The 10,671-nt window shown below is 66.9% G+C and overlaps 1 protein-coding gene across 1 annotated transcript; it reads left to right on the forward strand.

Moving 5' to 3' along the window:
* Positions 1–4,278: 4,278 nt before the first annotated feature.
* Positions 4,279–7,741, forward strand: LOC113595763 (proline-rich protein 36-like). The gene is made up of 3 exons (XM_053201334.1): positions 4,279–4,720; positions 4,774–5,109; positions 5,441–7,741. Exons 1-3 carry the CDS (start codon positions 4,279–4,281, stop codon positions 6,139–6,141), a joined length of 1,479 nt encoding a protein of 492 aa, XP_053057309.1. The 3' UTR covers positions 6,142–7,741.
* The last annotated feature ends 2,930 nt before the right edge of the window (positions 7,742–10,671 follow it).

A 10,671-nucleotide genomic window follows, 5' to 3' on the forward strand; every position in this document is an offset into this window, starting at 1 on the left:
GCCTGTTCTTGTCGGTCGTCTGTTCCTGCGGGGTGCAGATTTTACCCGCGGGGCCGGACTTCCCCGGGGCTGGTCACGGGTGTCGGTCCGGCTTGGTGGGGAGGGGGGCGGGGCTCGGGGCAAGGGTCCAGAGTGGTCACGCTCCGGTGCCCCCGTGAATGTCTAGAGCTCCTGGCATACGCTCACGTGGCGGCCAGGCTGGGCGCGGAGTTCCCCGCCGGGCGGTGACTCTGAGGCCAAGCCCTGCCTGGGGGCTGCAAGGACTCGGGGGTGGGGAGTGGGCAAGGGAGCGGTCCTGCAGAGGCCCATGGGGACCTCAGGTCCGCCAGAAAGGACTTGCTGACTGTGGCTGAGCACCTGAGATGGGCTCGGCATGCCCGTGAGCAGAGAGAGCCTTGTTACTGCAGGGGCCTTTCCATTTCGTCCAGTTTCCACCCCTGGCCCGGGGAAGGGGGCTGACCGCGCTCAGCTGTCAGCAGGCCCCACTCCCATCAGAGCATCTTCAGGAATGGCTTGGAGAGAGGCCTCTTCTTGCACCGTTTCTGGTGCCTGTTGCCACCCCTGCCTTCCTGCTGCGAGCTCCCTGGGTGGCGAGGGCTGGGGGATCAGCCCAGCGGGCGGAGGTAGGGTGCAGGCCCGGGAAGGGCCCGGGTGTGTCCGTCTCTGTGGCCATTCTCGTCTTGGCTGCTGCCGACTGCCCACAAGGCAGCCAGGGCAGTCCGTGCAGGTGCCCTGTGAGGACAAGCAGCACCTCACCGTCTCACTTCCAGGCTCTCCGTTCTCCCCAGACAACGTTACCCTGCACTCCACCCCACCTGCCCCCGGGAGCCCAACAGGGAAGGTGGGGCTGCGGAGGGTCTGCTGCTCTATGGGCTCATCCACTACCAGTGCCCAGGCTTACGGCCTGGACCGGGAGGTGGCCCAGAGAGCCCAGCTCTCAATCTCTGCACCAGCCGGAGGCCTGCCTGGGGCCTGGCCTTGAGGGGGCCCTCCCTCAGAGGTGAGGGCAGAGCAGCACCAAGAGGACCCATGTGTGGGGAAAGAGGCCACTCTGGCCCTGCGGCACCTCCCTCTTCGGCTGCATCAGAGTGGGGTGGTGCTGGAAGTCGGGGGACACCTGGGTGGGTTTGGGAGGAGGCTTTGCGTGGGCACGACCAGTCTTGGCAGTTTATTAGGTTTTATCCAGAGCAGAGAAGTCCTCTCTGCAGGGCCAAATGGGGGTCTCTTGCCTTCTGCCCATGTCCTCCTCACTGGCCCCACGCCGGGGGTGGCTCCCTGTTGCAGAGGCCTGGGCTGATCTTGAGGTGCTCTGAGAGCTCATCCAAGCTTGCTGCGCCCTAGGTGTCCCCTTGGGTGACTCCCTAGCTCCTCCTTAGGGGGTATCCTGCGGGCCAGGCCCTGACCAGGACCTTGGGGATGTTTAGCACTGGTCAGGGGGTCCAGCTCCCCCCCTGGAGTGGGGCCAGTGGTCTGTATGTGGGTATATGTGAGCACAGACGTGTGTCAGAGTGTGCAAACCCCTGTGTGAGGAGGAGGGAGGCTGTGCACGGATGTTCAGTGCCAGCTGGCTGCAGAGCGCACGTCTGAGGCTCAGCCCTGCACGTCTGGGCTCTGGCCGTAACGCAGCAGCTACCCAGCCCCGGCAGAGCCTGTTCACTGGAGGCCCCGAGACCCCCGCAGGACTCGGACCCACCCAGGAGACTGGTGCGGGTGCTTTGTGACTTTCAGGCCTCCTGTGCGGGAAGGTTCCAGAAGGTCAGGGCTCCCAGAGACTGACCCCCAGCAGAGACTGGCCAGCCTGGGGGAAAGGGTGTCCTCCCCCAGCCCATCTTGTCACTGCTCAAAGGTCCATTCTGGTCAGGAGCCAAAGCCCCAGGAAGACAGGGGGGAAGCACAGGGCGCAGCCCCCTCTTTGGTCCGGAGAGCCAGGGAAGCAGAGGCCACTTTCCCCGGGAAGGAAGGTCCACTTGGCCTGTTCAGGAGCAGCCCCAGGAGAAAGTTCAGACTGGACAAGGGCCACACTCCTTCCACGCCCAGCAGGGACACCCGGGCCCTTCAGTGCTGTCCTGGAGTGACCCTGGGTCCCCCTCGAGACTGAAAGTGCCCTTGGGGGTGATATCTGCACCCCCTTCACAGGAAGGAAGCAGAAGGGGCCACCCCACAGCTGTGGGGTCAGCTGTGCCGCACCATGGTCAGGCCGAGGCTTACTGGGGCCACCTTGGCACTTCCCTGTCCTTCAGGGTGACTGACAGGAGGTTAGACTCTGTCCTTGGAGTGACCTGCAGTGACCCTGACTTGGGTGGGGGTGGGAAGACGGGGTCCCCCTGGCTGCTGCTTGTGCCTGAAGGCGTGCATGTCAGGGACAGCGCTGAGGAAGAGCTGGGGAGGCAGGCTTCCTGCCCTGCAGTTGCAGAGGGGGTGGGGGTTGGGGGGCCACACCCTGAAACCTAAGTGGGTTCCTTTTGTGCAGGTTTTCAGCTCCCTGCCTAGGGAAAATCCAGGGAGACCAAGGCCCCTTGCCCCGGCTTTGAGACGGAAGCCGGCGCGGCTGCAAAGCCAAGCCAGGGCTGGGGACTTGCGGAGAGGAAGGGGCGCAGGTCCTGTGTTCCCCACGGACCGTGGCTGGGGGCCTGTCTGTCCTGGGGCAGAGGCAGCTGAGTGACCCAAGGTGCCAGCGGGGCTGGGGGAGCCTGGCGGGTGAAGGGAGCAGAAGCCCACACAGATCCCTTGCCAGGGCACCAGCAGGTGGCGCTGGCTCCTGAGGACAGAAAAAAAAAAAAAATGCCTGCAGCAAACCTGAGTGGGTGTCACTGCGGCTGCAGATGGTGGGGGAGGGATTTGCCGTCCTCCCCCTGGGCTGCGGAGCCTCACGTGCCTGAGTCCCGCATAGTCCAGAGCGAGGTTTGGGGAAGGATGTGGTCGGGTGCACACACCTGCCCTGGTTCGGACCCTGGACGCAGGTGTAGACTTGTCCCCGCCCTTCCCCTACCCTTGTTGAGTGTCTCTTTCTCCAGGCTGGGAGACAGCTACCGGAGCTCAGTGAGGGCCACCCCCACCCCGTCGCTGAGCGGACCGAGGAAGGACAGACTTTGCAGTGACCTCAGACCCTACCCCACCCCCTCCCTCGTTGTCATGGCAACTGCCCAGAGGGCCCGTGGTTGGGGCGAGTGGCTTTCGGGACACAGTTGGCCCTGCGCCCGTGGCGCTCCTGTCCCGCGGGGCCAGCCCACCGCCAGCACCGCGGACAGCACCCCGACCCGCCGGCGTGGTGGCCGGACCTCCCCAAACCGAGCCCCCCTAGCCCCCGACAGTCGATTCCTGGCACACGGCGCGCCGGCCCCCACCCCCCACTCCGCCGCTCCCTGCGGACCCTCTCTCTTTGTCTCCCGGCCCCAGCTCTTCATCGGACACCCTGCCGTACCCTGCCACCCGCTGCGGACGCACGTGGCCGAGGGCCGAGGCCGGGTGGCCGCAGTTTCGTCCCGACCGCAGGCTCCCCCGCGGTCACCCCCACCCGCCCTGAGCCGCCCGAGGCAAGCGGGCCCCTTTGTGTCCCGCGGCCTGGTCCCCGGCCCGGCAGCTGGGCCGCCCTCTGGGCGGGCGCATTGTTTGCCGGATTTGTCCGCGGCGTGAGGGGCCGCCGGGGGCCGGGCTCGCCTTCCTCCCGCGGGAGGGGCGCCGCCGGCCGGGCTAGCGGGCCATTTCCATGAGAAAGGAGCGGCGGAGGCGCCTCTCTTGGCATTCACCGCGTGCCTTAATTGTATAGACATTAAATCAAGGTCCGCTGTGAACACGCAGAGGGGCCCTCAGGCTGCGGCGGGCGGCCAGGCCGGGGTCGGGGCCGCGGCTCCGGCTCGCGTGGGGTCCTCGCCCCCAGGCCGCCAACGCTCAGGCGGCTTCGCAGCGGGGCGGGCGGGCGGGCGGGGCGGGGGCGCTGCGCCACGCCGACGGTGCTTCCTCGGACTCCAGCCCGGATCCGCCCCCAGCTCTGAGGAGCCCACTCTTGTCTCCCTTCCGCAGCCGGGAGGGGGTCCCAAGCAAGCCTCTTGGGGCGTCCCCGAAGCCAGGGGCCCCGTGGGATCTCGGGGAGGAGCGCGGTGGGGAGCCAGCGGTGTGCGCGCCCGGCCGCGCCTCCCGCGGGCCGCCGAGAGGTGCGGAGCCCGCTCCGACTGGGCCGCGCCAGGCTCTCTGCAGCGGTTTTCCCCCTGCCGCGTCCCTCCCCGGCCGGCCCAGGGGCGCGCCACGAGTGCGGCTCAAAGAAAGACTCGATGCTCGGAGATGAACACCAGTGTCTTTTTCAACCCAGCGGACGCGTCGTCCCCGCGCGCCGGGGCAGGGGACCCGGAGAGGCCGCTCGCCAGGCTCGCCCCGGCCGGCCCCCAGCACAGTTACCCGTCCCGGGCGGGAGCTGCCGCCGCCGCCTGCTGCTCCTCGGCCGCCGCCGCCTCCGCTCGCAGCGCCGCCCGTTCCCGCCTCCTTCTTGGCGCCCGCCGGCCCCGCACGCCGCTGCCCCGGGCGCAGGAGGGCGTGTGGACCGCCGCGAAGAGAGCCGGGCAAGTCCACGAGCGCCGCGGGCCCGCTGGGCGCCGAGCGTCCGCGGGGTCAGCGCTGGGGGCGCCCAGGCCGGCCCGGCGCGACTGTCCCCGCGCCCGCCGCCGCAGGAGCCTCCGCGCGTATCCGCGCTCGGCTCGGGCACCGGGCGATTATACTGGGGCGCGCGGTGACGTCACCCAGACACCGGCTCCGCCGCCGCCTCCCCGAGGTGTCCTTGAGAACTGCGGGGCACGCGCGCCGCGCACACGCGCACACACGCACTGCGCGCCCGGCGCCTCCCGCGCACACTCCCCGCGTCCCGCCCCGCGCGCTCCTCCGCTCACACGGACGCCGCCCTCGAGCGCCCTCGACCGTGCCCGGCACCCTGCGGCCACACGTCTGCCCACGGAAACGCCTCCCCCCCCCCCCCCCCCCGCCCGCACTCCAACGCTCCTCCCACAGCCCACCAGCCGCAGCGCCTCTGGGCGCGCACCGGCACCCGCGAGAGCCAGGCCTTCCCGGCCCACACCCTGGCCGCACCGAAGACACACCTCTGCCCTCAGGCTTTCGCTGTAGGTTGGAGCCTCCTCTACTGGCCCCCGTGACACACTCCCCCCCCACCCCCCCCACCCCCCGCTCGCAAACCGTCATTTGGCACGGCCCCCTCCAGCCTACACGGGAAGGGAAGGGGTTTGCAGAGAGATCACAGGGTGCAGGGGCTTCTGCGGGCGTTTATGTAGAGGAGGGAGATAGCGACCCCCCCCATCAAAGACTGCTCCCCCTTCTCACAGTGCCCTGAGCGGGATGGGGAGATTTTGCCCCCAGGCAACACCTCCTGGCCTCACTGCTGAGCCGGTGCCCTCTGCTTGGAGCCCTTCTGAGGAATGTCCCTGATCTGTTCCTCTAGGGCCAAGGATCCAGGCTTTCCTAAGCGACACCACCTCAGGCCTCCCCCATGGGCCTTTGTTCCCAAGCAGATGGAGAGGGAGCCGCAGGCCCAGGCCGGGCCAGCAGGCCTCTGCCCCCCTCCCCTTCCCTCAGGCCAACCCAGCCCCTGTGCCATCTGCCCTCAGAGCGGAGCCCACCGACCCTCCCACCTTGGGTGCACTGCCCTGCTTCCTTCCTTTCGGGCCATCTCCAGCACTAAGGGAGCTACGGAGAGTACGGAGAGCCCACGGGGAAGGGGGTTGGGACCCCCAGCCCCCACCCCCTCCTCAGCCCACTGGAGCTCCCCTCACCCTTCGGTGCCGCTTCAGCCTCACCCTTGGAGCCGCGGTTCCTCGTCCTCTGCGGTGTCAAGATGGCCCCGCTCTCTCGCCTGAGACATGCAACGTCCCCCCCTCCCCCCCAACATACTCACCTACCCCCCGCCCGACGTTCAGGAAGGCACCCAAAGCCCGTGGGGCTGGCAGCCATCGCGGGACACAAGCTGGACACTCTCTCTGGTGGGGTGGAGGGCAGGGGACACTGGGCAGCTGGCACTCATCTCTGTCAGAGACTGTTGCTCTCGGCCTCTGTCAGCCTCTGTCCACCAGGTGGAGGATACCCCTCCTCACCCCAACGTGGGGAGACTTGCAACTGCAGGGGGTCCGCTGTCCATGGTGTTGAAACCCGACTCTGAACCCCAGTTCGCTCTCCCGCCTTGCCTCTGGACTTTCCACCCCGTCCTCTCCCACGAAGGGTCCGGGTCCAGTCGGGGTGCGATGGCAGACGCCTACCCGCCACCCTTGGCTTCCTGGAAAGGCCCAGGCCGGCTCTGGTTTCCAGCTCCCAGAAGCTTGTTTGCATTCTAAGGTGCCGGGCGGGGGGGGGGGGCTCAGGTTTACAGACCCCAGATCTTTCTTCAGATCTCTCTCCTACCGGGCTGGCTCCACCTGGGCCCGGAAGGGTCAGCACCCCTCGCAGACTCACTCCCTTCCCTGGTGGAGCCCTGCCTCCCTCACCGTCAGCAGATCTCTCCGCAGGCAGGGCAGATGTGGGGGTGTCGCGCTCCTTCCCTTGGATCAGACAAGCTTTGCGCAGCCTGAAGGCATTTTATTTCCTCTTGCTATTTTGACATTTCGAGTCCTGAGCACCGAGGCTGTGCGTTTCCATTCCCAGTAACCAGCGGCCCATCACCCTGGCCTTCCGGGAGGAAGGATGGCCCTGGGTGTGGGGGTGGAGCTGACCCGTGGGTGTAGGCTGGAAAAGGGAGACGGTCCCCAGCCTCCGCCCATCCGGTAGGGACCTTCCTGATGGGCCTGGAGCCTCCCAAGGTTTCATAAGAGTCAACTTACTGCTGCCAGGCCCCGGCGCGGGCCCAGCCTCCGCATGCGGCGGCCTCGCTGCTCCCTGCACCTGCTCTCTGCCGATGCCCACGCCGCAGTCTCTCTCCGGCACACGAGATTTTGTGTTTGTGGATTTATTTGCGAGCTCCCCACCTCGGAGTGAAGGGTGCGGGGCGGTGCAGCCGGGTGGCTCAGGGCTCCGGGTTCCAGGCAGCCTCCTCCATGCGCACAAAGGCCCCTCTCACCATGGGCCGGCCGGCAACTTGGAGACAGGTCAGGTGTCTTCTTGGGGGCGGGACGTGGGCCGAGACCCCCTCCCCCTTCTCTCTCTGCAGCCTTCCGCGAAAGCCTGCGAATGGCGTGGGATTAAACAAACCCACAGAAACCGGTGACGAACCCCCCGCCCTCGCGGCTCCTGCTGTCTCGTCACCCGCCCCCGCCCCTCCTGGGCGCAAGGCTTGTCACTCCTCCAGAAAGGGGTGGGGCTGTGGCCACATCTGGGAACAGCTGGCTCCGGGCTGCTTGACCTTCGCCCCCATTCCCAGGTTGGGGAGGAGGGGGACAGGGGTCTGGCCACCCACAGCGGTAGGGAGAGGCAGTAGGCCAGTGGCGCTGGCAGTGTAGATGAAGCCTGGTGAGGGGAGGCTGAGGCTTTCAGCCTCAGGGAGGAGGGGACAGTTTGCAAGGGACTACAAGCCCCATCCCTGCTCTGGGTCCCCTGTAGCCACAAAATGGTCCACAGCTTCCAGTGCTGGCTTGGGAGGCCCCCACCCACAGACCTGCCCTTGCAGCGAGGCCAGGATCCCCTCCACCAGGCACCAGGAACCCCACACGTTTCCTCTGAGGGGAGCACCCCGGTCCTGTCCCTCCCCAGCCCTCCCACACCAGGACCAAGGCTCCCAGAGGCAGAGCAGGTGTCCTGAGGGAGGGGGAGGGAGGGGAGGGAGGGGAGGGGTGAGAGGGGCCCACCCAACTCAGCCTGGACCCTCTGCAGGCTGCTCCTTCGGGGCCTTTTCCACCCCCACGTGCTCAAAGCATGCTTGCCTGGCTCCTCACCCTGTAAGACTAGGAGGGGGGACAACACAGCAAAACCCACCCCCACGACCAGGCTCAGGTCCCTGCCTGGAGCCAGCCACTGGTCCCTCTGCTTGGGTCTGGATGGGGCCTGATGTGGGAAGGAGGAACCTGCCCTTTGAAGCTGGTGGGGGGCCGGGACCCCCACCATCTTCAAGTTCCCCTGGGGGGGAGAGGCCGCCACAAAGGCTGTGACAGTGAGCCAGGCCAGGCACACAATGGGGCGGGCCGCTCAGGGGCCAGGGGCCGCTGCATGGAAATGAGGCCACAGCCCCTTCCCTGCCGCCCCCGCCCCCACCCCCTTGCTCCCTCCTCCCTCCTCCCTGGCCAGCCCAGCCCCTCAAGGAGAGACAGACCAACGGAGGGCCCAGCAGCCCCAGAGCATCTCCACCCTGATCCTGGGATGATGGGTCCTCGGGCCAGAGAGCTGTGGAGCCGCTGGACTGCGGGCGCTTGCGAGGTTGCTGCGGGAGCCCAGGTACGTGCAGCACCCGGGCTGGGCCAAGCGGGGAGCTTTGGAGGCTAGTGCAGCCGTCCTAGGCAGCAGCCAGGGGAGGCTGGATGCCTGGCCAGTGGCGGGAACAGGCCTTTTGTTCCCCAGGCGCCCCTGCCGGACCTCCCTGAGGTTCCGGGCGGCTCTGTGGCCACCCAGCTAGGAATTAAGAACCCCGGCCAGCTGCCTCCCCACCAACCCCTGCCCCGGGACTAGGCTCCCCCCTCCATAGGGCTGGTCCTGGCTTTGGAGCGGCTCCCCACTGCCTCCCAGCAGCTCCCCACTGGCCTCATCTAGCATCTTGGTGTCAGTACGTCACCCCTGGGAGGTAGGGGTGAGGGTTTGTCCCCACTACTGTCCTCCAGAAAGCATTTAGGAGGCCTGGAGCAGGTCTCTGGGGTCTGGTCTCCCTGGAATTCTTCCAGGGCCCACAGAGCCCCACTCACCAGGCCTAAGCAGTTAGAGACCCTTAGCTGTGGGGCCCAGTACCCAGGATGCCATGCCCCGGCCCCTAGGTATGCAGGACATCCTTCCCTGTAAAGGCAAAATGCCTTGTAAGGGAAGGCACATTCCTTCTGGAACCTGGGAGCTAGAGGCAGGGACACCCTTGGCCTTGGGCCTCCCCCCTTAGGACCCTTGCCCCCAGCTGGTTGTCTCCTCAGCCAGGCAGGGTGAAGGACGGATGAGGCCAAACGGGCCACAGGTTGGGGGACCCTTTGTCCCTTGGTCTGTTCTGAGGCCGAGGCCGCCAGGCTCTGCATTGTTCCTGCCTCCTCCGCTGATGGCCTGGGGTGAAGCATGCCTGTGGCCGCCCTCCACCCCTTTGGGCGGCAGGTGAGGAGGGACAGCTTCCCCCCTGGGTGGTCAATCCCACCTCTGGCCTCTGAGTGGGGAGCAGGGGTGCCTGGCCCTCGGGCAGCCCCCCACTGCCTCAGGCCCCCATCAAGGCCCCCTCTCCCATCACGAGGCAGCCATAGCTCCGGCCTGTACTGCACTTGCCCTGCTCTGTGGCACCCCCACCCCCACCCCAGTGCTGCCCCCTACTCCCCGGGTGCCCTCCCCCCCCGCCCCCACAGCGGCCCTGGAGCCTGAGCCGGCCCACACCTGCATCCTGGAAGGTTGCAGAGAAATGGCTTGGTTTGGGAGCAGCAGGACCCTCCTTGGTTGGGCTGTCAGGTCTGCTCATGGGAAGGGACAGGGTGGCTTCCTTTGTCCAGATCCGGGTCCCTGTCCCCCGTCCCTTGTCCCAGTGTCTTCCCTGTCCTGTAGCTCTTTCCCCTTCTGGCCTCTCCCGCCTGTGTTTGCTTCTCTCGCACCTAAGCTCTGCCCCCCCCCCCCCCCACCTTTCTGTCCTTCCTCGTCTCCCTGCCGCCCATTCCCTCCTTCCCTCTCCTGACCCTGGAACTCCCTCCGTCGCTCAGTGTGCAGCTCCCTTTCCCTCCCTCGTCCACACCTTCATCCAGGGCCCGGCCGTCTGTTTCTCATGAGTGATTCTAGTGGGAAAGCAGTGGCTTAAGGGAAGGGGCGGTTTCCTGCCTCTCTTCACGGGCACCCCCCACCCTGCAAATCAAGTGTCACAGGAAGTGTCCATGCCGGAAGACGTGTCTGGAACGTCCTTGCCCCAAAGAGATACCCTCCGTGTGTTCCTGGGACCCAGGCCTGCGGAGGGGAGTGGACATGAGGACAAGACCCGGTGCCAGGGGCTGATCAGGGCTGTGGGCCCCAGGAAGGTCAACCCTCCTGTCTGAGCAGTGCGGACTCTGGGGAGGGGGCAGTTACGCGGGGTTCGGAGGGCTTCGTGCTGCAGGCAGGGGACAGACACCGAGCTGATGCCTCATGCCTGGTAACTCTGGGAGGCACAGGGGGCCGGTGGACAGGGGCCTGCCCAGTGGTGGGAGGCCTGGGCTGGGCCAGGTAAGTATGTCCCGAGATCCGGGCTGGGGGATTGCCCACCTCGGGCTGGGTGCATGGAGGACACTCGGTGCCTCTCACCTGCGTCATTCGGGGGCCTTCGACCCCACGTCTGTGGCGACTGGTAAGGCCGTTGGCTTTCCTTGTGTCTGTCACGGTTTCCGCTTGCTTAGGGCCCGAGATAGTGGTTTTCCACGGGTGGAAGTGTGCAGCCCTTCACGAGAAGAGAGGACGTGAGAGAGGGAGGCTAGGGGGAGGGCAGCAGGCATCTGTGGCCCCGGGTGGGAGGCCCTCGCAGTTCCTGCACAAAAGGCTTGAATCAAGCCTTGGGTTTCATGTCCTAATTTGTGACTGTTGAAGCGGGAGGTCTGTCTGGCGTGGGCACCTGGCGGG

Source organism: Acinonyx jubatus, chromosome A3 (genome assembly GCF_027475565.1).
Source record: "Acinonyx jubatus isolate Ajub_Pintada_27869175 chromosome A3, VMU_Ajub_asm_v1.0, whole genome shotgun sequence".
In the NCBI taxonomy this organism is placed as follows: Eukaryota; Metazoa; Chordata; class Mammalia; order Carnivora; family Felidae; genus Acinonyx; species Acinonyx jubatus.

Coding starts and splice junctions, on each gene's coding strand:
- LOC113595763 (XM_053201334.1), top strand. CDS start 4,279: ATGAACACCAGTGTCTTTTTCAACCCAGCGGACGCGTCGTCCCCGCGC. Junction 4,721..4,773: donor CGATTATACTGGGGCGCGCG/GTGACGTCACCC, acceptor GGTGTCCTTGAG/AACTGCGGGGCACGCGCGCC. Junction 5,110..5,440: donor CCCTCAGGCTTTCGCTGTAG/GTTGGAGCCTCC, acceptor CTGTTCCTCTAG/GGCCAAGGATCCAGGCTTTC.